This window comes from Aotus nancymaae, unplaced genomic scaffold (assembly GCF_030222135.1).
Source record: "Aotus nancymaae isolate 86718 unplaced genomic scaffold, 86718_ANA_hifiasm-v0.15.2.pri h1tg000053l, whole genome shotgun sequence".
Classification (NCBI taxonomy): Eukaryota; Metazoa; Chordata; class Mammalia; order Primates; family Aotidae; genus Aotus; species Aotus nancymaae.
In genome coordinates, this window is record NW_026988467.1 from 15,982,016 (window position 1) to 16,009,793 (window position 27,778).

Sequence of the window (27,778 nt, forward strand, 5' to 3'; positions counted from 1 at the left end):
GTTTGGGTGTGTGAGATGACAAGGTTGGGTGGGGTGGGGATCACTCTGAGGAGATGGATTGTGCCATATCTCTATACTCTGGTAACTACTGCAGGGCCTACTGAAGGGACAATAACAAATGACTTAAGCAGCCAGGTACCAAGAAAGCAAGATCCAGAACTAAACTTCTGGACTGCCCTCCATCCTAACCCTCCACATCTGCCACGGGACAGGCACATTCATACACACATGCACACACACACACACACATACACTCACACATTGACTCTCTCTCTTCTTCCTCCTCCCTTTCTACCCTTGAACCCACTCTACAAACCCATAATTCTCTAAATGTTGTGAGGGAATCAGACACTGTAATTGCTCACACTGACACTGTTAGAGAAAAATACAAGGAAAGTGCACAGCCCTGGCCTAGGGGACAACCGCCGACTTACCTGCATTTGTGACACTGGTATACATTCTCCCCACAGTTGCCACAGACTCCTGGGTTGGCAGGGACCGAGGCACTACAGCGTGGGCACTGCAGGGTCTCTGTGGAGGCCTGGTAGTTTTCGTAGAAGTCTGCAAACTCAATCATCAGGTTGGAGGCCACAATGGGCAACGGAAGGTCAATCTTCACCTCTGTCTGCCCAGGGGTCAGCTGAACTTTCTTGGCTTTGTGCCAGCGAGCTGGCCTAGGAAAGACAGATGGCCTTGAGATTTTCTTACCTAACCCTCAGTGATAACAGTCTGATGAGACAAAGAGAAAGACTTTCCTATTATGTATTTTTCTAAGGCAATTAGTGGTTACTCTAAGGAAAAGAAATCTGGCATATAATAGCAAGCCAGTTTAAAAAAAGTTTTCCACTACCTTTTCTCTATAAAAAAAGAAAAGAACATACAAGTGCTTTAAGCTGCTATATATGATACCTTTAGAAATTCCAGGAAAACAACAGAAGTATATAATAAGGGAAATCATGACTCCAAAAGCATGCCACACTGAAGCCTGTAAGAGGTACAACGATGATGCTTGCCGCCAAGTTCCAATCCTGACAGCAACCTTGGAAAGATAAAGCTGGGCTGTTTTAGAGAGGCAGAGGAACAAAACCAGGGTCTGAACCAAGTGCTAAGTCAAGTCATAAAGAGGAAAGTATATAATAATTTGGGGGTGATTATATTAACATAATGAGAGCTAATATTTACGGAGTACTTACTATGTGCTAGGCTCTGTTCTCAGCACCTGACACATACTAACTCATTTAATCCTTAAAATAAAACCCTGGAAATGGGGCTCTATCTCCATTTTATAGTTACAGAAACTGAGGTTAAGCAGCTTCTCCAAGGTCACAGAGCTACATAGTAGAGCTGGGATCTGAACCCAAATAGTCTACCAGCAGCTCTGCTGACTCCACACAGCACAAATCAAACCCACCTCCTCTGGAGGGGAATGGGCCCTCCTAATGTGCAGCATCAACTCTCAGGTCACTAAGGTGAAACAGCTTTTCAAGGCAAGAAGAGAAAACCTCCCCAGGCAGCTTTCATGGCCACATGTTGCTGTGGTACAAGAGCCTTATCTGCCTCTTGGAATAACAGCAATACTTCCATCCTGGGTACAGAACAACTCTATAAGTCTTACTATTCAAGTAGCATCGACCTGTGTTCTCCATCCAGTAGCAATGCCTGAGAATCCAACAAAAGGTGATCTGTCTCTGTGAAAGTCAACACTGTAACACATGTTAGTGCCTCTCGTGGCCTATACACAACATGCCCTGACTCAGTCACTGGGATACATGGGCTAGGAAGATCCACTATCAGCACATACAGAGGAAAGGCACCATGCAGAAACTGAAGAGTGTGTGTACTAAAGACACTCCTTGAGAAATAACTTCCTGACCTATGAGCAAGAGCATAGCTGTCTTAATCCAAGAAATGACAATTATTTCCCAATACAGAAGGTTTTACAGAAGAACAGAACTTTATATAAGAATAGTTAAACTGGGTACGAGAAGCCTGGAGGTCCCATCACTCAACTTCCCCTCCCTAGGCAGGCTGTTGAGGAGCTTCCACAGACCCCTATGGTTCCACTGGACTAATTTTAAAAATCTTTGTCAACATCCTCAGAACTGTTGTTTCACTTTTGTCCTGTGGTCATGAATGGAGTGGACAAGAGGATGTACTAGGCTTCTAGGGATGTGCTGCCTTACTCCATTCCAGGAACCAAAGGCAGCAACTGGGCTTGAGACTTACAGACCTGCTGCCCCTCCCAAAGCCTAAAAGCCCGTACTTGTTTTTCAACTCCACGATGGCCTGCACAGTTCGGTTGTTATAATACAGGTTGATGGTCCGCACCATCTTGGTTCGTTTCAGATCCCCGATTTTCACTGTCACTTTGCTGATGGTGTGACTGCCAATTAGCTTCACAACCTGCTGGGTGGTGGTGTACCGTGTGTCCACTTTAATCGAAGAGAGCTTGATATACTAAATACAATAGTTCAAAAAACATGATATTAGTTCAAGACTCATACTGCCTTTTAAAAAATTCATCAATGTAACCCACTCTTCATCCACAGATGAAATTTCTATTTAATTTTTTTTAAAAAATGTTTGTATCCTGGAGGGAAAATCAGAAAAAAAAAAGAAAAAATTTTTTGTAGAGATGGGGTCTCATCATCTTGCCCTGGGCTCAGGGGATCCTCCTACCTTAGCCTCCCCAAGTACTGGGATTATAGGCTTGAGCCACTGTACCCAGCCAAGTTTCTATTTAAGGTAAAAGATATGGCAGATAAGGATTAGGAGAGGAACATCTATATGCTAACGATCGATCTCTGGAAACAAGAATCCCACTGGACTTGTAGGCCTCAGGACTGTCCACGTTATAGATGTTACTTACACAGAATGGTACTTCTGGATTATTACACACCAGGCAGGGATCACTCTCCAGGTAATAGCCATCAAACTCCACTAAGCCAGACAAAGTGCTAAGGAAGAAACAAGTTTTAGCATGAATAAATTTTCATCTTAGGAAGCACTGAGCTTCACAAAAACGTGATGACAAAGCCATGGCTCAATGTCCCCCAAAGTGAGCCTCACCCTAGTAAGAACTCAAGGAAAAAGGAGAAATTCCAATAGGATTAAAAGTCACAGGAAAGAAATTTCAACTAACTGCCCTTAGATGTTTCCTCATCTTTGATCTATCCTTCAGAGGAACTCTAAAAAGTAGTCTCAAGAGTCACAATTAAATTTACTAAAAATCATTGAACTGTACATTTAAAATAGGTGAACACATAAATTAATGCAATAAAATTATTTTTAATTTTTTCACTACTAAACCAGAGAAATAATAAATTGTCAATTTAACCAATATCCTCTTATAAAGGTTTTTTTAAAAAAAAACGGAAGACATTTTCTTTAAATTTGTTTTATCTTATTTAGGCTTAAACCCTTGAAACTAAAGATCTCTTTTTTTGAGATAAGGTCTCACTCTGTCATCCAGGCTGGACTGCAGTGGTGCGGACCACCATTCATTGCATCCAAGTCATCCTCCTGTCTCAGCCTCCCTAGTGGCTGGGACTACAGGAACACACCACCACGCCTGGCTCACTTTTTAAAAATTTTTTATAGAGATGAAGTCTCACTATGTTGCTTAGGGTATACAGACTTTTTTACATGACTACTCATTAAACCCTGAACTCAGCAGTGGCATTTTGAGTACCTTCTATGTACCAGGCCCTGGGCTACATGGAAGGGATTGGAATCTCAAGTAGGCAGAGTCACTCTTCTCCCAGGGGCTTGTCAATTCCTATGTAAGAGCCTATCAATATGCAAATAACTACTCAGAATGCTGACTGAGCTTCCAACAGGTAGACAGCAAAACAAAGCTCACTTATAAATGTTGGAGTTGGGGTGATTGGTAAGAATATGGTTTTGAGTCCGCAGAATCTCCACAGCCTTCTGTGAATACTCCTTCAACTGAAACAGAATTCAGTAAAGAAACAAGTTAAAGCCCAAGAGAAAGTCTTATTGGAAAAGACTTTGTCTTCTGCATTCTAGCCAAATACTGCCCTAAACATACCAGACTTCTCAGTCAGAATCACACAAAGCTGGGCCTAATTTTAATCATTTAATGGATTCTATCTCCTTTAGAAGTTTCCACAGTCTTTAGTGATAGATGGTACCCTTTCCCAACCTGATGGAGGAAGATCATTTTTACTCTTATGGAGAAGCCATAAAATGGTTGGCTAATTGCAGAAACATTTTCTGGTATATAATCAGGGCTACCAGCAAACCAAGGAGCACTTTCTTTTCCAAAGAACTTTAGTTAAGTTCTATCTTCTTTCCATACTTGACCTACTTCATGTGTTAAGTAAAATTTGCTAGTGAATACTGTCTACATCATAGACATATTACGATGCTTAACAAGAAACGCAAAACTAGATATATTTAAAAGAGATTTCCTATATGGACTCCCTGTATCTGGGTTGTTCATACTATTCTTAACTCAAGAGAAAAAAGGTAAAATATGGCAAGTTAGCCTCTCTGACCATAAAGCAACTATTACCTTTTTCTCCGTTTGTGGCGTTTTCAGGGAGAAATAGCCTAGCAGGTCCACAAACTGGGCAGCTTTACGACCATAGGCTGGGAGTTCTGGCCAGATGGCCCACATCAGATCTAGCAGGAGCTCCTGTTGAGATTTGCTGGAATTTCTGTAGACAGATGACAGCTCATGTTACCAAGCAGCAGCAAACCCTGAGACACCTGTGCTTATCACTGAGGCCCTGGTATTTTTTTTGTAAATGTATCTATTTCCCCACAATTATGGGTTAAGTTTGAATGATTTTCTTTCTCTTCTGACAGTCAATCCTAACAGAGATACCACAGTCATTTGCTGCCTCTATCCATCACCCAGCATACCCCAGAGCAGCAACTGAGCTTTTTTAGCCTAAAGAGTCCAGCTTGATCATTTAAAGAAAACCCCAAAACATAGTCTTCTGAGTAGAAAACAGATCCTCTCCTGTCTATGACATCAGTTTAATAGCTAAAAAGCAGACAACAATGAAGAAATCCCTAAAGTACAAGAGGATTCAGGCTGGCATAAATACCAAATCTGTGCCTGCATGTAACCGAAAACCAAAACAGAAATGCATTATGCACCCTGGCCTCAGACCCTTGCAGGTCTGCCAAACCAAGCCCTGGGCCCACCTGTAGATGTGCAGCGTCAGGCAGTGGGCCTGCCAGCGCACTGAGGAAGAATTGGACTCTAACAGGAAGCAACGCAGGAACTGGATCAGGGTTTCCTTATCAGCAAATTTGTTCAGCTGGTTCACCAGAGCTGTGCACAACTGGTCCTCCTGGCTGCCAGAGCTTTCACCTGCAAGATTAAAACAGGACTGAGGGCTGAAGAGTAGGAAGAAGTCCTCTAGAGTCCTAAGGCCTGGGCTACCAAATGGGAAGAGAGGGAACTCTGTCCATTTCTAAAAGTTTCTACTGAAAGCTGATATTCTGCAAAACAATTTTTAGCTGTTTACTGGGTGACAAATAGGTAAGCGCCAAATGAGACGTATGTGCAGCACTGGTGATGCAGTGGTGAGCACAACTGCCTTCAGATGAGACATACGATAATGTCACTGAAAACCACAAAGTGTTATGTAAGCTGACACTGAACAAATACAGTGACACCAGAGGAGGAATTTCCTTTCAAGAGCTTGCAATAGGCCTGCACAGAGATGTCTGATCATTAATTGGAGGAATGTGAACTACCACCACTGCTCTCAACCCTGAGCACCTGAGATCTCCAAGGACCACAGAAAACAATGCAGCTGATGGTGAGGGTCAGCTAAGAGAGCTAACATTCACTGAGCATTTACAAATGTACTAAGTATCATTTCACATTAACTCTGATAGAGTTCCATAGAGCAGGTGTTATTATTTCACAGAATAAGAAATCTTGGCCTACTAAAAATGTTCATTGCACTTTGACTTTTCCTATTACTGTTACTTGGCATGAGAAGTCGTGCTGTTTAAGGTGTCACTTCAGTATAATTGAAAATGAGACCCAAAGTAGACACTAGAGAACATTTGGGTTTTAGGTCCCCTGTAAATCAGGATTAAAAGACCTTTTACAACAGAACAAATCATGTGATCCAAGAGAGATTTATGCACATCACTGTGGTCACAATGACAAGAGGGTGACCCTTACCGTCTTTCTCCTTTTCTTTTTCTTCTTTCTTGCTCTTTTTAGTGGAAGACTTGGACTGTGTTGTGGCTTGTCCGGAACTGGCAGCCACAGGGGCTGAGGAGGAAGAAGCACTAGAGGATCCCGCAGAGGCTGCCAGTGCAGCGAGCACTTTGCTACCGCACAGAGCACAGGAGAGCAGCTGCAGCAGCACTGGGGACACGCCCTCGTCCACAAGGAAACTGACTTGGAGGAGGAAGTAAAGGACGGCTGCAAGCAGAGGAGACAGCGGCTCAGCTCTGAGAAGACCTCAACCAGACTCACAAGAACCAAAGCAAAGTCTCCATAAGCTGAGACTGCCTGCTCTCACCAGCTTTCTTTTCCACATTCTTTCTGCTGAACATTGTGAAGAAGTTATACTTTCTGTGAAAATCTCTGAAAAGCATTGTAACTACCCACCAACCAGAGCCCCTGCTCCTTTAAATAAAGGGTTCTCTAGACTCCACCTACTCCTATTTGGCTTTACTGCCACTACCTGGTGGTCAGAGTATCCCACTTTGTGCTTCCATAGCACCTCAAACTTTGACTATCAGCCCTTATCACTCTTTCATGTTTTTACTTGTCTTCTTTGCAAGGCAGAGTTCTGTCTAGTCTATGTATCTTGTTCATAGCTGTATCTCCAGCATCCAGTTCGGCGCTCGGCATATAGTAGGCCTTAACAGCTCCTGAATAACAGCAATCAAAAGGAGCAGCATTGCTTACAGTCGTCTTTAATGCAGAATTTCTGCCAGTTGATGGTTCGCTGGGCGGCAATCTCTGCACAGGCTTTGAGGTGCTCCATCTGAAATAGGAACCAACCAGGGAAAATGAGTAACTCCACCATGTAGCCCGGACAAGCACCACACCTGCTAGCTGAAGCCATCACCCTGGCTTTGGGCTGCAAGCTGAACATGGTCTTCTGAGCAAGGCAGGTGCTTGCTGGGATGTCTGGTGAACCTGGGACCAAGGCTCACACACTGCTGCAAGCACTGCAGCTCTTACTGAACCTGCCTCTGTTCTACCCGCCAATCCCCAGGAAGGCCCTCTGTTTTCAGGGAACCTTCAGACTACTCAATAAGGCAACAGCAAAAGCTAAACCATGACCTAAGAAAGTACAATCCAGTTTACTTTTCTTGATATAAACACAATAGCAAGGACACGAGACAGCTGGATTAAAGATGTTCTTTCTAGGCTGTTCACATACAAAATACTCGGTTTACTTCCCTAAGTCCAAACAGTTTCTTTTTAGGCAGTAATACATTTTTCTAGTCGAACCTTCACTATTTCTTTAGTATTTAAAAGAAAAAACCAGAGTTACACAAAGAGGTCAATCCTGTCCAGGATGTAAGCAATGGCACTGATAAACCCAAGCCACACCCCTCACAGTGGAGGAACTGCTGCCAGGTGGGACGAGAGTGCTGAGGGGGACATCCGAGACCCTGAAGCCAAATACAGATGATACGGCACCCAGGTAGAGGTTACCCTCATCTCAACCCTAACTACGCCATTGTCAACACAGTTAAAAGTCCTGCGTTATTACCTCCACCCCTATTACCTACTTGGCAAAGCCTCATCACATGCCCCTTCCCTACCCTACCAGGTCCCAGCCCTCGTACCAGGCTGATGAGTGTGTCATATTGCAAGGCGGAGCCTGAGCTGGCTGTAACCACACTTGCCCGGAGGAATATCCCCTGCTCTTCCAGCAGCTTCTTAATCCCACGCACGTGAGAGTCCAGGGTGTGCAAATCCCGGAGCTGGCGGTACTTCTCTTTGGATCCACAGATGAAGAGCAGAAGTTTGCGGACTTGACGCCGCACAAATGGAGTCTGCTGGATCATTAGGTACTTGAGGAGACAAACAACACAAAGAGTAAATGACTCTGGGACTGTATCTGTATCAACTGTGGCTCTCACACCCTAGGTTTTAATAAACTGTTATTAAAAGTTGGGGAGAGGTTGGCTACAGTGGCTCACAGGTATAATCCTAGCACTTTGGAAGGCCAAGGCGAGCTGATCACTTGAGGTCAGGATTTCAAGACCAGCCTGGCCAACATGGTGAAACCCAATCTCTACTAAAAACACAAAAATTAGCTGGGCATGGTAGCACATGTTTGTAATCCCAATTAGTAGGGAGGCTGAGGCAGGAGAACTGCTTGAACCCAGGGAGTGGAGGTCACAGTGAGCCAAGATCGTGCCATTGCACTCCAGCCTGGGCCGACAGAGCGAGACTCCATCTCAAAAAAAAGAAAAGCTGGAGAGAAACACAAACCAAGCTATTTCCTCTTCACCAAACCAACCTCTCTTGAACTTAAGTATCTTTTCATGGGACCAGGAGAAAGCAAGAGAGAGAAAGAAATCAAAGAGGAAAATATCAATATTTATGCATCTCTTTCTTGTGCACTTAGGAATCTACAGGGCAGCTGGCCTCTACTTCAGCCCACCCAAAGGGAAACTATCAAGAAAAAATCATTCCAAATCTTTTTCAGGTAAAAGAGCTAAAGAAAAGATTGGGTTGGTACAACTATGTAACTGGAAATCCTCATCTGAGGTTTGCTAAGATTATTCTTCCCAGAGTGAATCTATCTCAGGCTTGCTGTGCTGGTTACTAAGGTTATTAAGCTATTGTCTCTCAGTTCCCAACCCCCCCATCACCGACTCTGCCCAGTGATGCCCAGGCTAGAATTATGCCAAGTGCACTGCTTCTTTGCCAGCTGGCTCCCTCTCAAGTTCTGCCAAGAGGGAGGAAGGCTGGCAGCAGGAGGAAGAAGGGGCTTGCTTCTTCCCATTTGCCTGCAGTCCTAGCAACAGCCCTGCACCCTGACAGCCACAATGAGTTCTAATCATCAGACTCTCTCACTGCTCCCAGAATCAGCTACATCCCATCCCTGCAGAGCACCAGCTTCCTGATAGCTGCTTCGGGCAGTTACTATCCCTGTGTTACCTCAATGTTTCCTTTCTTGTTGTCCAACAGCATTTACCCAATTTCCCATATTGAAATTTCTCTGTTAAGATAACTAGTATAGTTTGTTTTCCTGACAGAACCTAAATTATTAAACTGGCTGGTTATCAGCACATGTGGGGGAGTTCAACACACAGAATCACAAGGTAAAGTATGGCTTGTTTGATACACATCTCCCACACAGTATATTCCAGAAGGGCAAGCCCAAGACCTAGAAGGGTGAAAGGGACTCTGCAAGGAGAAATACCAAGTGAGGATGAGGAAGAAAGGAACCCACAGAGGCAAATGCACATGTGTCCTCAGCCCAACAAGCATGCAGCTTGGACCTTCACTTACCTCGGAGAGAAAGTAAAACCATGAATGGTCAAAGACAGGAGGAGGGATTCGAGAATTTGTGTCAGCGATCTTTTTGATTTGGTAGGGAAGCCTCAGTACCATTTCTGTTAGAAGCTGAGTATAGGCCTCAAACACATCAGCAGCATGACCCTGGGAGAGGAAAATTTGCATGAGAACCTGTGACTGTTGATTTTCCAGAACCACAATTAGGAAAAAGGCTGGCTCACTGGTCACTAGACATACTGCATGTTAGAGGTGGTAAAGTGTGCCTTTCAGAGCTGGAACCAAGACTGACTGACAGTTTATTCTACAAACCGAGAAGACCCGGCTTCTGCAGGCAATTTAATTACATGCAAAGGTTACAGTAGAGGCAGACCTCACTGTTCCTAAAAGTCTTAATATTTCACTCTGTGGTTTTTGACACTGGGTTGATTGTATTCTACTTAAAGATGAGTACTAGAAAGGCCAAAATAATTGAAAAAAAAATGGTAGTAGGGATCTCTGACTTCTATGAGATGCATTCTATTCCCTAGAACCAAAATTTCCCATGATAACAGAAATTGTTAAATAAACTAAGGCAGGCAAATCACTAAACCCAGTCAAGATTCCTGGCTTCACATAACACAAAAGGGCAGGGGTAAATGAGAGATTTGCGGACAGTGGAAACAACAGCTATTCTGCAAGCTGTATGGTAAAAGAATCTGTAAGAGTCTGAGGGCACAGTGTGTCTCATATATTCAATTCCCAGTTATTCACTGGCTCTGTATCAAGCACTGGAGTTGTAAATAGGATGTAAATAGGTTACCTGCATGTTGTAAATAGGTTACCTGCATGTATGAGTACAAAAGGTCCATGAGGGTAAGAACTTCATCTTTGCCCTCAATTATGCCCATCGTCCAAAACTATGCTTGGGCCAAAACGGGCCCCGAATATACTTTTGTTGACTCAATAGAATTGGAGCCCTCAGTGGATGGTTACCCCATGAAACAAGGTGAAGTTCCTCTACAAAAGGAACGGGAACGTAAGGAAGGATCTCAGCCAATCCTGTTTCTCACACAGGTTTCTGCGGAGAGTATGGAGGGGAAGATAGGTAAATGAGTGCATAAGATGCCCAGGGAACCCAGGACGAGGCTCTCTCAAGCAGACTTAATGGCAGGGAGTGTGTATTAGGGAGGTTTTCCCAAGGATCCAAAGCCTGTGCTGGGTCTTGAAGAAGGGCTTGGAATTCGCTAGACAGGGGAAGAAAGGGGAGCAGAGGGGAAGGAAAGAATTCCAGAAGGGACAGCATGAACAAAGGCAACACACCACATCTTGGGAAATGCACAGGCTGAGAGGGCTGCATGTAGGGTGTTGTAGGTGACAAAGCTATAGAGTCAAGCAGGTAGCTGGGTCCTCAAGAACTCTTTGGCCTATAAGTTATGGAAAACCACCAAAGACTCATGAAAAAAGAGCAAGATACGATCAGATCCACACTTGATGCCTATCGTATTCCTACCCTATTCAAAGCTATTCTGAGTGGGCAGTGAGGAAGAGAGTGGTGATAACAGTTAACATGGACTGAGCATTGATCCATTCTAGGTACTGTGCTAAGTCCTTTACAAGCGTCACCTCACAACAGCCCTGTAAAGTAGATACTACGTGTATGCTCATTTTCCAGCTGTAGAAGCTGAAGCTTAGTGAGGTTAGACAGACAGAACTTCTCCATGCTTCAAGACTGTTAAGTAAGAAGAATACAAGATGGGACTTATCCCAGATCAATCTGATCCGAAGGCCCATCTTTCTTAATAAGTACGTTAAAGGGCCTCTCAGTGGTGACGGCAGAGGGAATGTCTGACACACACATCATGACCCACAACTGTGACATTAGCTTATACCTTCTCATCTTTTTCTAAACTTAATGTGAAATGAGGTAACTGTGATTTCATTCAATTCCCTCAATTTACAAAGAGGCAGGAACCAGAATCCCATAGAAGGTTGGGAGAAGCAGTCATTTATTAAATCACGCTGAGATTAACCCCCACCAAGGAATGCCAGCTCCTTCCTATGGCTCTTCACCCTCAGCCCCTTGAGCTCTCTTCACTGTGAGGAAAGAGAAGAGTGCTCTGAACAAAGGACAAGAGTGTTTCTTTGATGAGGGAAAGATCTCACCTTCACGTACTGGCGGAGAAAGAATGGGCTCATGTCAGGTGGGGATGAGGTAGTATGTGGTTTCAGCAACTGGCTGGTAGCCACAGGCTCCTCATCATTCTGTTGGCTCTTCCAATATTCCAGTAGTGATTTCAGCACGTGCAGGCAGTAGTCCACAGCCCCAGAGCTCAGGAGAGCTGCTGCTGTGGCACTGGAGATGAGAGAAGATGACTGGGAGACAGAAAACACAGCGATGGTAAGAATGGCTTGTACAAACAATGTGAAATCCGGGAGGGTGTTGGGGGTGGGAAACACACTCACAATAGTCTTAGCTATTATGGCAGTGAGTGAATCAGGCTCTTGCACTGAAACTTTCCCAAAGAAGTTTGTGAGGTTGTTCAGAACTTTTCTGAACAACCACATGGTAAGACAAACAAAGAAACACACCTGTTCTCAACTCTAACCTTGCCACATACACGTGCCAGAGTCCAGGGAGGCAAGGATTAGATAACCTTTCCCCCTGGAGGGGACGGCTTTTCTCTTTTACCTTGAGCAACCAGAAAAGCAGTCCAATTCAAAAAGGAGAGAGAAAACATTCCATTATAGGTACTTCTAAACAACCCACCCCACCCTCTGCAGAGTCTCTTCCACAGAACCAGCTTCCACAGGAGATGGGGGTGAGTGATCACATGCATAAAAAAGTAGGAGAAAAGCTACTGTAAATAAGACCGTTAGAAGAGCCTTGCAAATCCCAGCAAACCCCACAGCTCCTAAGCTCATTAAGATTGGATGCAGTTCAGCCTCAATTTCTACCTTCTCTGCTTTGTGCTAATCTCCTTTCACCACACACACATTGCTTTCTCTCTGCTTTATTACCATACCTTATAGCAACATACACTAGGGGAATCCTCTTAGCCACTCTGTGCCTTGCAGAAGAGGCCCCTGCTTTTCAATAATGGCACTTCCAAAACCTTTTACCCCTCCATTGGAGGGATTGTTAGCAAAGACTAGAGCTTGGAAAGGATCTGGAAAAAGGTGGAGGTTCTGCTCTTGAAAAGGTGACAGCTTAGAATCTTACTCCCCTGAGGCAACAATGGCTTTATTCTTACAGAGGACTATCACCCCTGCACTGGCCCTAGCACTACCCAGACAATCCTCTTACCTTTCCCCAAATCCATAAACTCAAAGCAAAAATACCTCACATATGGAAGACTTGGATCCAGATTTGGTGCGGGACATGAAGACACTCAGGAGTCTCATTACTACCAGATGGACTTCATTCAGGGCACTGCGCTCATTCTTCTTAGAGACATCCTGCAGACAAAAGCATAAGCCCAGAAGCCTATACTTACTCAATGCTTGAGGCAACCTCTGAACAAGATTCCTTCAAGTCAAGCCCATCAGCCCCAAAAGTCTCTCAGATTGAATCAGAGATAAAACAAGCCCCAGAATATCCACAGACTATACTTGGGGTATCTAGAGCTCAATACGCTTAGGAGACCATATTAAGATACAAACAACTAATTTAATGTATTCACCTCACTGAGTACAAAAGGTCCATGAGGGTAAGAACTTCATCTTTGCCCTCAATTATGCCCATCGTCCAAAACTATGCTTGGGCCAAAACAGGCCCCGAATACACTTTTGTTGACTCAATAGAACTGGAGCCCTCAGTGGATGGTTACCCCATGAAACAAGGTGAAGTTCCTCTACAAAAGGAATGGGAACGTAAGGAAGGATCTCAGCCAATCCTGTTTCTCACACAGATTGACTCTCAGATTTTACCTTTTTATCCATACCCAACTCAGCAATAAGCTGGGAGAGCAGGTTGTCTAGGGCCCCCTTGTCTTTCTCATCTTCTCCATCCAGATCTGTAGTGAGCATTAGAATGACCTAGAAGTCAAAAAGAGAAAACACAAAACCCAATTTCCTAAAGAACAACAACTGAAAATACAGGGTGTTTCACAAGAAACCCCAATCTTCCTGCCATCCCTCCCTATCAATCATAACTGTAATCCATTATAGCATTCTAAATACCAGGTATCCAAAACTTCAGTGTTCAGAGAAGTCAAATTCTGATATATACCACACTTGACATTACAAAAAATGTTTTGTAAAAAGTTTGTAAAATTAATGGACTAACCTGTATTATATCCAAGCAAAGTAGCTTGAGATAGGGTGGTGCACTGAGCTAAGAATTAAAGAACAGTTTTTCCTCTGAGGAAGGCAGCCAGTGAGTGGATGAACAGCTATGAGCCCACACTCTAATATGGACACAGAGACTAGAGACTCAGAATCTCAGGAGCAGGCTTTTGCACTGGCTGTCAATAACTACCTGGACGAACTTGCGCATTTAAAAAATTCTCTGACCCTTAGCCTTCACATTTATAAAATGTAGAGCTATAATTTGTAGCTCAAAATTAGATTTCATTATATTGTGGCCTAACACCAAACGAATGAAGGCTCCTAGGACCTCTGGAAGAGAGATGCGGACATGCTTAAGGACGGTCTGATCATGTGACAGACATAGGTGAGCTAAGGGTTACCTGCATGTATGGGATGGCCCGGACACCGCCAACGTTTCGTAACTGAGGCAGGGTCTGCAGTAATCTCTCTAACAGCATTAGACGGACCATGTGCAGCCTAAAGGGCCAAGGAAAAAATACAAAATATGAGCTGTACACCAACTGGAACCAGTTGAATATAGTTCCCTCCCCACCCCCATCCAGCTACCAAGGTCAACAAGAGGCCTAATGCTTAGGAACAATCTCTAGCATTAAAAAAGTTAAGAACTGCCTAAGTGGTATGCCAGTCAGCAATACAGAAGGGGAGATCCCACTCTGTTAAAAGAAAGCAAAACTATTCTAAAATACAACTGATGGCACTAAAAGAAATCCTACTACAGGAAAGTTCAAAGTATTTCCCAAGGCATCAGGCCCTACTAGTTCTCAGTTCCAAAACCAAACCTCCAACTGCAAGATTTATGGCTTCTTTTCTAATATGTGGCCCTATTCTGCCTCCGGGCATTATTTTCTAGAATTCTTCTATATACAAATTCTGTATCACCCAGCTGCACAGTGAGCCAGCCCTTTCTCACATTTCCAAAATCTTACAAAGGCCAGTCACTGCTCTACTCTCTCACACTTTGTCCACCATCTTTCTAATTCCGTTTCAGTGTCCCACTCTCCTACTGGAGCCATGAGTTTTCCCATATACTTAATTGACCATTACCTAGCCTTCATCTGCAGATATAGAGCTGACCTTCTGTACTAAGTATGTGCCCCTTGATCTCTATGCTGATTCAAGAGGATGATGAAAATTAATGAAGGTCTTGCTGACAATTTGGTTGGTAGTCTCACCTAATACACAATCTCATGCAGATTAAAAATAGAGTTGCTGAATAAATTAATGGATTCACTTTTGTAATTAGTAAATGGTCCTTGTCTCATTTTTTTTGAGACAGAGTTTCGCTCTGTTGTCCAGGCTGGAGCGCAGTGGCACAATCTCGGCTCAATGCAACCTCCACCTCCTGGGTTTCTCCTGCCTCAGCCTCCTGAGTAGCTGGGACTACAGGCACATACCACCACACCTGGTTAATGGTTTTTTTTTTTTTGTATTTTTAGTAGAGACAGGGTTTCACCATATTAGCCAGGATGGTCTAGATCTCCTGACTTTGTGATCCGCCCCCCTCAGCCTCCCAAAGTGCTGGGATTACAGGTGTGAGCCACCACGCTCAGCCCCCTGTCTCATTTATATCTCAGAGATTATTTGTAAGAAACCATATGCCTATATTTTAATGTGTGATTTTTGTGTGTTATATATCTTAGCAGCTATCCAAAATACTTTTTCTTTTCTTAAAAACAAACTTTTTTTAAATAAAAAATGGACCAAAAAAATTGTTTTAAAGAAAGTAGTTGGGCATTGTGGTATGCCTATAATTTCAGCAATTCAGGAGGCTAAAAAGGGAGGATTGGTTGAACCCAGTAATTCAAAGATGCAGTAAGCTATAACGTATCACTGCACTCTAGCCTGGGCAACAGAGCTAAAGTGAGCCACTGTACTCAGCCTAGAATATTTTCAAAATAATACAAGTCTGAATGGAAAGTACAGGGTCTAGGGCTGGGTGCAGTAGCTCACGTCTATAATCCCAACACTTGGTGGCTGAGGCAGGAGTTCAAGACCAGCCAGGGGAACATAGCAAGACCTCATCTCTACAAAAAATTTGAAAATTAGCCAGGCCTATTGGCTATTTTCCTGCCTCAGGAAGATCACTTTATCCCATGAGTTCAAGGTTACAGTCCTGCCTCAGGAAGATCACTTTATCCCATGAGTTCAAGGTTACAGTCAGCCATGATTGTGCCACTGTACTCCAGCCTGAACAACAGAGTGAGAGCCTGTTTCCAAAATAAGAACGAATGAAAGAAAGTACAGGGTCTTACATGGATTATAAATTATCATTCTAAAAAGAACTCAAAGGAAGGAGCTAACTGTTCTTCAGAATACCACGCATGTGTCTGTTAATAGTTAGCCAAGCTAGGTGGGAACTAAAAACGTATAAGAATTGCTCACAGAAGGACAAGGTACAAGTGAGGAAAGGTGAGATGACAGCAGCCATTCAATAGTTTGAACATAAAACATGAGAAGATGAATTTGTTTTGAGATGGATTAGTATCTTCAGATTTGGAGAACACACATGTGAATACACACACATGAAGAAAAAAGTCAATAAAATGAGCAGAGTCTAGACTTGGACCAAGATCACAGCAGAGTATTTTCAAACATCAGTCACTCATTCCTATTTTATTATTTTATTTTATTTATTTTATTTTTATTTTTGAGACAGGGACACTTTGTTGCCCAGGCTGGAGTGCAGTGGCATAATCACAGCTCAGTGCAGCCTTGACTTCCTGGTCTTAAGAGTTCCTCCCACCTCAGCCTCCTGAGTAGCTGATACCACAAGCTCATGCCACCATGCCCAGCTAATTTGTTTATTTTTTGTAGAGACAGGGTCTCCATATGTTGCCCAGGCTGATCTCAAACTCCTGGGCTCAAGCAATCCTCCCACTTCAGCCTCCCAAAGTGCTGGGATTACAGGCATAAGCCACCATACCCGACTCTTACAAAGTACTCTTTTTCAATTTCTTACACATTTTCAAACTCTTATACAGTACTTTTGAAACTTTAAATAAATAAATAAATAAATAAACACAGCACCAAAAACTGAAGTTTCCTTTTCTTTGGTGACTTAAAGTAAAATTCTGTTTAATTATACAAACAAGGTTAACTTAAAACCACTACAGAGACTTCCATTGCCAATATGGCTAGGTTACCTAAATTCACCCTCCTCCTAAACACAAAGGAAAATCCTAAGAAGATACAACACCATTTTAGAAGTAATGATGAGTCTCAAGAGATTTCAAAAAATCTACAATCACACAGTATGTTTCCCAACCATGGGAAAATTAAAATATAAACCAGTAACAAAAAGATAAGTAGAAAATTCCCAAATGTTTGGAAATTTAGTAACATACTTTTAAATATCCCATGGGCCAAAGACTAAAATACAACAGAATTTAGAAAACAGTTTGAATTGAACAGCAATGAAAATAGAACACTATCAAAATATGTGAGCTGCAGCCAAAGCAAGATTAAGATGGAATTTTAGAAAAAAATACATTGCTTCAAATATATACATATTTTTTTGAGACAGAGTCTCACTCTGTCACCCAGGCTGGAGTGTAGTGGCGCTATCTCAGCTCACAGCAACCTCCACCTCCCACGTTCAAGTGATTCTCCTGTCTCAGCCTCCCAAGTAGCTGGAATTACAGGCATGTGCCACCACACAAGGCTAATTTTTGTATTTTTAGGAGAGACAGGATTTTGCTACGTTGGTCAGGCTGGTTTCAAACTCCTGACCTCAAGTGATCGGCCCACCTCAGCCTCCCAAAGTGATAGGATTAAAAGCGTGAGCCACTGCGCACAGCTAAATATGTATTTTTAAAGTAGGTTTAAAATACATATGATTAAATGATTTAGGTTTGTATCTCATAAGCCAGAAATAGAACAGGAAATTAAACAAACAAAAAAAATAGTAAAAAATTAAGCAAAAGAAAGGAAATAATGAATAGATACATAAGTTACCACTGTCAGAAATGAAAAAAGGTAAATCATTACAGATTGTTAAGACATTAAAAAGATGAGAAAAAAACACATGAACAGGCTTACACCAGTAAAACTAACTTTAATAAAATGAACAAATTTCCTTGTAAAATATACCAATATTAAAACCAAAATAAATAAAAATAATTCTCTAGCATTTAAAGAATAAACCTAATTTAAAATCTTCCCTTAAAGTCTAGACTCAGATGACTTCATTGGTGAATTTCTCTAAGAATTTATGGCCTTTGGGAGGCCGAGGCGGGTGGATCACGAGGTCAAGAGATCGAGACCATCCTGGTTAACATGGTGAAACCCCGTCTCTGCTAAAAATACAAAAAGTAGCTGGTCATAGTGGCGCATGCCTGTAGTCCCAGCTACTCAGGAGGCTAAAGCAGGAGAATTGCTTGAACCCAGGAGGTGGAGGTTGCGGTGAGCCGAGATTGCGCCATTGTACTCCAGCCTGGGTAACAAGAGCGAAACTCTGTTTCAAAAAAAGGAAGAGGAAAGAGAAAAACAAGAAAAAGAATTTATGGCAAAAATACCAATCTTATATAAACTCTTATAGCACAAGAGAAAAGGGGATCATGCCCTGACTTATTTTATGATGCCAGAATAATGTGAATACCAATCCCTGACAAAGATATCTCAAAGAAAAATTTATAAGCCTAAACTAAAAATTAGCAAATCATATCATATGATATAAAGGATAACACATCATGACTAAATGTCCCCACAAGGTAAGTTTAATAATAGAAAAATCAATTAATGTAATCTATAACCTTAAACAAAATAAAGGAGAAAAACCACATAAGCAATTCAATACATGAAACATAAGAAAATGGAAAGCTTGAAAACTCCATTTAAGGGCTGGGTGCAGTGGCTCATGCCTCTAATCCCAGCATTTTGGGAGGCTGAGGCGAGCAGATCACCAGGTCAAGAGATCAAGACCATCCTTGGCCAACATGGTGAAACCCCATCCCTACTGAAAATACAAAAATTAGCTGGGCATGGTGGCGGGCGCCTGTAATCCCAGCTACTCAGAAGGCTGAGGCAGGAGAATCACTTGAACCCGGGAGGCGGAGGTTGATGTGAGCCAAGATTGCACCACTGCACTCCAGCCTGGGTGACAGAGTGAGACTCTGTCTTAAAAAAAAAAAAAAAACAACCATTTAAAAGTCTCCCAGCAAACTAGGAACAGAATTTCCTTAATCTGACAAATATCCATAAAAAACCGTTGCGTTAACATCATACTTAATGAGAAAGTATTGATTCTTTTCATCCTGAGTTTGGGAATGAGCTAATGTTTATCATCACCACTTCTGTCAACATTGTACAAGAGGTCCTAGCCAATGCAATAAGGCAAGAAAAGGAAATTAAAAGGTATAAAGATTGGAATGAAAAAAGTTAAACTGCTATTTGTAGGCGACAAGATTGTGGATGCAGAAAATCCACTAGAATCTATCGTTAGAATAAATAAGTGAGCTGGTGCAGTGGCTCATACCTATAATCCCAACACTGGAAGACCGAGGCAGGAGGATCACTTGAGGCCAAGAGTTCAAGACCAGCTTGGGCAATACAGTGAGATGCTGTCTTGACCAAAAAACAAACTAAGCCGGGTGCGGTGGCTCACACCTGTTATCCCATCACTTTGGGAGGCCAAGGTGAGTGGATCACCTGAGGCTGGGAGTTCAAGACCAGCCTGGCCAACATGATAAAACTCCGTCTCTACTAAAAACAAAAAAATTAGCCGGATGCCAGGTGTGGTGGCACACACCTGTAATCCCAGCTACTTGAGAGGCTGAGGCTGAGACACGAGAATCACTTGAACCCGGGAGGTGGAGATTGCAGTGAGCCAAGATTACACCACTGCACTCCAGTCTGGGCAACAGAGTGAGACTCTGTCTCAAAAAAACAAAAAACATTTAAAAATTGCTGGGCATTGTGGCATGTGCCTAGCTACTCAGGAGGCTGAGGCAGGAGGATTCCTTGGGCCTAGGCATTAGAGGTTGCAGTGAGCTATGATTGTGCTACTGCACCAGCCTGAGCAACAGAATGAGACTCTGTCTCAAAAGAAAACAAACCAAGAAACAACAAGAATAAGTGAACTAAGAAAGATCATCAGATACAAAGTCAAAATAAAAGTAATAATGAGCTCACTAGCAATTAAAAAGTTATTAGGCCAAAGATGTAAGCAGAGCTCAGAGACAAATTTTAGGGAAATCTGAAATTTGAAAAGTTAAGGCCAAGATGTTCTGAAGCCAACTTGACCCTCCGGTTGCTAGGACCTCACAGGGCATTTGGAACAGGAATAAAAGAAAACAATCTTCCTTAAGTGGGAAGGTCTTCATTTTTTTTTTCTTTAAACCTCCTCTATGGACAGCGGGGAAGGTCTTCATTGACAACCTCATAGAAGAACCACAGAAGGCTAAACCCTCACTTTAAAAGTAAACAGTAATAAATGACTTCCCTCACACTCTTCCCTGCACCTGCACCCCCTTAACACCAAGAACAGGGGAGGAAAAAACTGAATAGCTGCTGAGAATATAGTCCAGTTTATAGATTTTTTTTTTTCTTTTTAACACTTTTGCATGCCTGTAATCCCAGCTACTCAGGAGGCTGAGACAGGAGAATTGCCTGAACCCAGGAGGTGGAGATTGTGGTGAGCCGAGATCGTGCCATTGCACTCCAGCCTGGGTAACAAAAGCGAAACTCCACCTCAAAATAAAAAATACTTTTGTGTCCTATTTAATAAATCCTCGCCAAACCCGTTATGAAGACATTTTATCTTTTAAAAGCAGTAAGGTATTACCCTTTGCATTTACATCTATAATTCAATTAATTTTTGCATATAAGATCAGGTCAAGATTCATTTTATTCTATGTGAATTTCCAACTGACCCATTGCTATTTATTGAAAAAAACCCTCCTTTCCCTCATTGTTCATAAGTGTCACCTTTGTTATAAATCAGATGACCAGGTAGGTGTGAAATTGTTTCTGAATTCCATCCCGTTCCACTAATCTACTTGTCTATCTTCATACCATTATCACACTGTCTTAATTACAATAGCTTTATAATAAACTATAGTTCTATAAAGTCCTCTAACTTTATTAATTTTCCTCAATATTGCCTAATCCACATAAATGTTAGCATCAACTTGTCAATTTTAACACATAACTCCAGCTAAAATTTAAGACTATGTGGATCTATATCAATTTGAAGACAATTATCTGCACAACAAGTCTTTCAATCCACAAACATGACATATTTCTTCATTTATTTAGGTCTTCTTTAATTTCTCTTAAGTTGTGCAGTTTTCACAGTAGAAGTCTTACATATCTTTCAAATTTATTCCTAAGTATTTGATGTTTTTTAATGCTACTTAAATAGATAAATTTATAAATAATTAAGCACAAGGCACACAAAAGAAAAAGAGATTTTAAGGGACATTAAGAAGAGAATACGATGGTTTAACTTCTATTTAGCTGAAATCCCAGAAAGAGAAGTAACAGAAAATAAGGCAGAAATAATATATGATAAGATTAATAGATGAGATTTTTCCACAATAAAAGACACTAGCCCACAAATTCAAGAGTCCCAAAGACTACTAAGCAAAATAAATGTAAAGAAATAAATCACATATCCTGGTAAAACTGCAAAAATAATGACAAATGAAGATCTTAAAAGCAGCAGTAAAAATATTACTTTCAAAGAAGCAACGGTTAAAATAGGAGGTGATTTCTCATTGGAAATAACAAAAGCCAGGGAACAACAGAATACCATTTTCAACTGGGGAGGTCAGGAGTGCTGCCAACACAAAATTTTATACCCACCAAAAATACATCCCCAAATTAAGTTAAATAAAGATATTTCCAGACCAACAAAATCTGAGATATTGTAAACCAGGAAACCCTTCCTTTAGGGAAAATCTAAATGATAACGTTCAGGAAAAAAATGATCCTGGAAGGGAGGTCTCAGAGGTATAAAGAAATGTTAGGCATAGAAAATGGTAAACATATGAGTAAAACTTGAACACTGATCATATAAACTGTAAAATCCTAAAGCTTTTAATTAAAATTTAAAAAATGAAAACAAACACAGAAAAATGATGATTTATATTGAGAAGAAGGAGTAAAGTCTTCTAAGATCCTCATTCAGGAAGAAGATATAGCTATTAGCTAAATTTCATTTTGGATAAGGTTAAGTATGCACGTTAAAATGTATAGTATAACCACTGAAAGATTAAAAACAGTAAACAACTTCCAAACTTGTAGAGCTGGAGGAAAAAAGGAAAGAAACAGGAATGAAAAACTAGCAAGTCAACTCAAAAGAAGGCCACAAAGGAAAGAAAAGGACACACACAGAACAAATAAGAAGCACAAAGTAATGACAGACATCCACTCAAAATCTCTTAGCAATCAACACGAATTATAAATGAACTCAACTGTATCAATTAGAAGACAAAGGCAGAATGGATTGTAAATTTTTAAAGTAAATTTTAAAAAAATCATAGAGACCAAGTTAACCAAACACAAGGGAATTAACCTAGAAATCATATAAAGAAAAATGTTAGGCCAGGCGCAGTGGCTCATGCCTGTAATCCCAGCACTTTGGAGGCTGACTCAGATGGATCATGAGGTCAGGAAACCATTCTGGCCAACTTGGTGACACTCCATCTCTACTAAAAATACAAAAAAAAAAAAAAAAAAAAAAAAAGCTGGGTACGGTGTCATGCAACTGTAATCCCAGCTACTTAGGAGGCTAAGACAGAGCAAGACTCTGTCTCAAAAAAAAAAAAAAAAGAAAAAGAAAAAGAAAAATGTTAGGAGATTTAAAAAAAAAAAAACTCTAGCAAAGTATCATCTATTAACAGAACCAGAGAAATCCACCCAGAGATGTAAGCATCTTACGTTCAACCAGCAGGATACAGGGAACGTGGAAGGCACTCTTTGATGCCCCCTTTACTCTGATGCCTGACTGCATCAGGCACCAATTTTTTCCCTGACAAAAATCATCAGGTCCAAAATTCTGGGCCAGGCATGGTGGCTTACACCTGTAATCCCAGCACTTTGGGAGGTGGAGGTAAGTGGATCACTTGAGCACAGGAGTTTGAGATCAGCCTGGGGAACATGGCAAAATCCCATCTCTACAAAAAAATACAAAAATTTGCTGGGTGTGGTGCCGCACACCTGTAGTCCCAGCTACTCGGGAGGCTGAGGCAGGAGGATCACCTGAGCCTGGGAAGTCATGGCTTCAGTGAGCCGTGTTCACACCACTGCACTCCAGCCAGGGCAAGAGAGAGAGACCCTGTCTCAAAAACAGAAAAAAAAAAAATTCTGACTTACTATTTTTGCACTAATATAAGAACTGCTGGCCTCAACAAATTGAACAAACATTGTATCATGAGTCTTTTTTTCAGGTTTTACTTCTATTTCTCTAGTTACCTCTTGGTTAAGAATACATTCACTTCACCAATCTAGTACCAAACCCCACCACAAAATGGAGTGGAATTGTATATATCACTCTCAATTTCAAAATGCTCCATTACTGGTATTTCTAGGCATATGCATGTATTTGCTATGTCTTATTTCTCCTTCACCTTACAAGCATGCTAAACAAGGAGCACTTCTAGGTTACCTAATACGTATACCTAAATGTTGAGCCTCCAGCAGTAAAATTTGTAAAGAGGATGGCATATACTGAGTGTATGGATATTGATGAAACTGGAAAGATTTGAATAAGGAAGACATGTTTTTATGATAACCACTTTACAGTTACTAAGGTACTTAGAGCAGCCTTTAGAGAAAGACTACTTTCTATTCTCTCTGTAACTGATTTAAATAATTCTGTCCAAGACAGACCTAGAGCACTTCCTAAGATTTTAAACTGTTTCATAAGTTTACACCTTTATATTACAAAAGAAATACACTGTTATCACCACTCTACCTCCTGCCACTGATCAGTCCTACTTTTCTTGAAATAGTCTCAGACAGGAAGGAAAAGGTCTTGACCTGTTGCTAGTGTGGACATCTCCTTCAGCTTCCCCTTCTCCTTCTCCCTCGGAGCCATCTCCCTCCTGGTGCCCAGTGGTGGTGCTGATGGCTCCAGTGCTTGAGCTGACACTTCCTGGTCCAGCCGGATGCCCCTCGGCTGTAGCATCACCATAAGCACTGCTCCGGCCAGACACTAGAGGAAAATGGTTTAAAAAGCACAAGTCAGCTCCCAAAGCATGATGGAACCCAGTGCATTCTAAAGCAGCAGCAATAGTTGACAATAACTGGTAGCATTAGAATTTTTTTTCTTATATGTAAAGCTAAGTAAGACCCCCCCCAGCACTATGCTAAGTCACTCTCACAGTAGCCATTCACCCTTCCCCAGTACATAAGACCCTCTAGATGAACGATCTTAATCTCTTCTGTAAAAATTGTATCTGACTGCTAACAACAGACTGATATGTAAGTTCAAACCAAAATGGCTTTGTCATGTTCCCTCATTCTAGAGCCCTACCTCATCAGCTAGTAGACTGTAGGGATGGTCTGCTATGTTAACACAACAGATCATTAACAATCAGATGGCTTAAAAAAACTCTTCCCCAAATAAATAAGGAGCAGAAACCATAGGATAATGGGTTTCAAGGTCACACAATAACTGTTTTAGGCTAATCACGATTTAGAATTATGCAGGTAATTGCAGTTTCAGAGTGAGAGGGAAAAAAAAGAATTATGCATGTCATTGCTTTTTTCCACTAACAGATAATTAATGCTCCTGTAAAATATTTCAATACTAACCCCCTGAGCTTAAGCTACTGAACATTTGAAACTCAAAAGTTGAGGCCAAATGAATTCCACAAGACTTTCAATGAGTCTCTATAGCTTTTCTTTGTAAAAACCAATCCCAGGATCCAAGCAGAGATTCCTGTTCTGTCCCCACCCTCTGCCCAAGGAGACAGGACCTCCCATGGCACATTACCACTGTGCTCGCCAGCCACTGAGTCCACTGCACTGCCCCCGCTCTCCGAGCCCACACTACCACCATGGTCAGCAGGGGAGGTCCGAAGGGTAGAACCATCTGTCGCTGCTGTGCTGCCCTCGTCGTCTGAGGCTGGAGCTGAGAGAGTAATGAGAGCTGTTACAGGTAAAAAAACAAACAAACAAACAAAAAACCCTTCTTGGGATGAAAGCATCAAACCACATAGTGCATAGGACACAATGCAGTTTATTTATCCTGTCGTCAAAAAAAAAGGGGGAGAGATTTGCTTTGCTGGTTAATCACTAACAGGAACAAACACTATACATGGTGCATTGCAAACAGTACTCAGACAGGAGTGAAGAAAACCCAGTTCACTGGGCATTTCCTTCGCTGTTTACATTACGGTGCAAGTAGAACAGTGCAGAGATTCAATGAGAATCTGTGACATGGACGCTGAGTTTCTAGCTAAAACGCTTCATGGTCACCATTGTTTTAGGTGTTACTGACACCTGCTGAGAGATCTGAAACTAGCCATTACCATTTAAAGCATAGAACTCTGAATTTTAATGAGACTTGTTTTGATATCAGTCAATTTTTGCTTATGCTAGGAAATCATTTAGCATGAGCTCTTGAATCAACCCTGTTTTGGTTTTGTTGGCAAGTGGTCCAGAGGGGAGCTCAATGGGAAATTTCACACCTCCTAATTATCCTCATCAGATGCTAATAATGAAGCAAGGAAATTCCCCAGAGACAGCCACAGCATCCAGGAACAGGGCTGAGCTGAGACAGGAGGAAAATGCTGGATGAGATACATGGAGGAGGAAAGCCAAGACAGCCACAGAGCACAGCGGGAACACGACTGGCACAACACAACAGCAACCTCAGAGCCTGAAATGACAGCAACCAAAGAGACCTGAGAAAAGCAACAAGCCATGGCAGTGGGTGGGGCCGACCGCTCTCTCCCTTTCTTATCTACCCAGGCTGAAACTTCCAAAAGAAAAGAAAAAACAAACAAAAACAAATACAAGGAAGCATCAGTCTAAAAAACTACAAATCAACGTTAAATTATTCAGGGGTTGACCAAGTATCTCCATGTGGTCCAACTCTCTATTCAGGAAACGTTTCTTTTTTTTTTCTTATCAGATTAGGGAAAAGATTGAAAATAAAGAGAAGATGAGTTCTGGAGATTTCCTATAGATTTTGATTGTCCACAAAAACCCTCTCTCTCAATCTCACAGATCCCTGATCCTTGGTCACACCAACCAAGAATTCTGAAATACAACCCAGCTTCTTGTAGCTTTCCTTTTATTTGCAAATGAAGAGAAAAAAGGTAAAAGGTAGGAGCTCTATTTCTTGTCTCTCTTTTCATATTGTCTAAAATGTTAGCACTCTGATGAAGAATGCTGGAAGCTGCAGTGGAAGCCCTCTAGCTGATCGGCCTGCATTCCGCTCTCTCGGCTTTTCCGTGGGGAAGGAGCTGAAGCCAGGCAGCATGCAAAGTGTGAGGAAGCGGAGCTACGTGTGGCGTGGCCGAGCCACAGCACTACACCCTCCACACCCATGTTTCTAAAGCCAAGGCAGAAGCAGGAAGTCCAGAATGGCCTGTCAAAGCAGCTGCCCATTACACTCTCACAGCAGTGGAAACAAGGCCTGAGGGTCCTGGGGCCCTGAGCCGTGCTCCTTGCTGTGGACAGTTACCTGATGCTGTGGTGTCAGAGAGGGTTCCTGCGTCCAGAGAGGAAGAGCTGGGTGCCTGGCCGGACAGTCCCAGGCTCTGCAGGCCCAGGGCACTGCTGCTGCTGCCTGGGAAACAAGTGGAGAGTGAGCATAACATCCCCTCCAGGTCCCATCCACAGCACTACTTTGGCCACCTGCTGCCCTCAAGAGTCTCCGAACACCAGCATGTGACTCCCTCCGGCCTAGAGGAAGTTAGCCAACAGCCACTGCTGTCCACCCGCCAAGTTCAGTTACAGAGATGGTGGAATGCTTCCTTCAGCTCAGGCAGGACACAGGCTGGAGGAATCTAAGATTCAAGAGGAAATGACCCAAACTGGCAGAAACTATGAGATTGGCACTCAGACTCAAATTCCCACCACATCCCTCTCACTCTCCACCTGTATCTCTGAACAGCTCTCACCCAGATCAACCTCTCCCCAAATCTGGGGACAAGCTAAGTCAGCTGGAATCAGTAACTGCCAAACCCTCTTTTCCTGTGCAAGGCCAATGGGCCACTTTGCTCCTGGCATGGCCTTCTACCTTGTTGGTCCTGCTGCAGGCTCAGGGCAATGGCTAGTTCAACCATGGTCTCGTCATCTGCATCAGGCGGGATGTCCAGCATTGGGGGGAAGCCCTCTGCGCCTGCCAGCAGGGCCTCCAGGGGAGAGGGGTTGCCATTGTTGACATTTTCAGCTGTCTCCAGGACCATCGACTCAGACTGCAGAGAGAAAGCTCTGTCAGTGTCCCATGGTAAATGGTAACTTCTGGAAGTCCACTGAATAAGAGCTAGAGGAGAGTTTTGAAGCTCCTCCTCCCCTTCTCCTGCTGCCAGAGACTCACCACCATCTCAAAATCTCCATGGTCCACCTCACTCTGTTCCTGGCTTTCCTGACGGATGTGACCACCATTCGGGATCCCTGATGACTGCATTTTCTCATCTGCATCATCATCGTCATCATCATCCTTGTCTCCTGAGTCAAAGAAACCCCAGTCACCTGAAAGTGCTTGCTTTCCTCCCTTGGCAAATGGTGCGATAAGTCATGTGGCAATAAAAACCCAAGACAAGCTACCAGCTAGCACTCAGCATCACTTTAGTGGGAAACCTCCAGGGTGCTATGCTTGCCCTGGTTCTCTTACTTCTTGGACCTACAGCATCTAGGAAGATGGAGTTGGCAGTGACAGCCTGCCCCCCACAGAAATAAAATTTTCCAGCTAGTGAAGGAAACAACCTTGGACTCCAAAGGGATTTACATAAAGCAGAGATATCTAAAACCAGTAGGCCCCACAAGCTCCCACTAACTCTCAGGAGACCTTGGAAAAGACAG

At 42.5% G+C, this 27,778-nt stretch overlaps 1 protein-coding gene across 4 annotated transcripts in view; it reads right to left on the minus strand.

The window, feature by feature from the left end:
• UBR4 (ubiquitin protein ligase E3 component n-recognin 4) overlaps positions 1–27,778 on the minus strand; it is a 139,581-nt gene that overhangs the window by 42,356 nt on the left and 69,447 nt on the right. For 3 of the 4 annotated variants that reach the window (XM_021668430.2, XM_064363364.1, XM_064363363.1), the window contains 19 exons: positions 27,294–27,424; positions 26,994–27,171; positions 26,436–26,540; positions 24,738–24,875; positions 23,780–23,954; positions 14,158–14,254; positions 13,397–13,504; positions 12,809–12,925; positions 11,633–11,842; positions 9,485–9,634; positions 7,807–8,034; positions 6,914–6,992; positions 6,176–6,421; positions 5,179–5,347; positions 4,538–4,682; positions 3,863–3,948; positions 2,870–2,957; positions 2,264–2,457; positions 435–674 (listed from right to left, as the gene is read on the minus strand). In XM_021668430.2, the coding sequence (XP_021524105.2) occupies positions 435–674; positions 2,264–2,457; positions 2,870–2,957; positions 3,863–3,948; positions 4,538–4,682; positions 5,179–5,347; positions 6,176–6,421; positions 6,914–6,992; positions 7,807–8,034; positions 9,485–9,634; positions 11,633–11,842; positions 12,809–12,925; positions 13,397–13,504; positions 14,158–14,254; positions 23,780–23,954; positions 24,738–24,875; positions 26,436–26,540; positions 26,994–27,171; positions 27,294–27,424 (2,884 nt within the window). The remainder of the gene's footprint in view (positions 1–434; positions 675–2,263; positions 2,458–2,869; positions 2,958–3,862; positions 3,949–4,537; positions 4,683–5,178; positions 5,348–6,175; positions 6,422–6,913; positions 6,993–7,806; positions 8,035–9,484; positions 9,635–11,632; positions 11,843–12,808; positions 12,926–13,396; positions 13,505–14,157; positions 14,255–23,779; positions 23,955–24,737; positions 24,876–26,435; positions 26,541–26,993; positions 27,172–27,293; positions 27,425–27,778) is intronic. The other variant, XM_064363365.1, reaches the window with a different exon arrangement.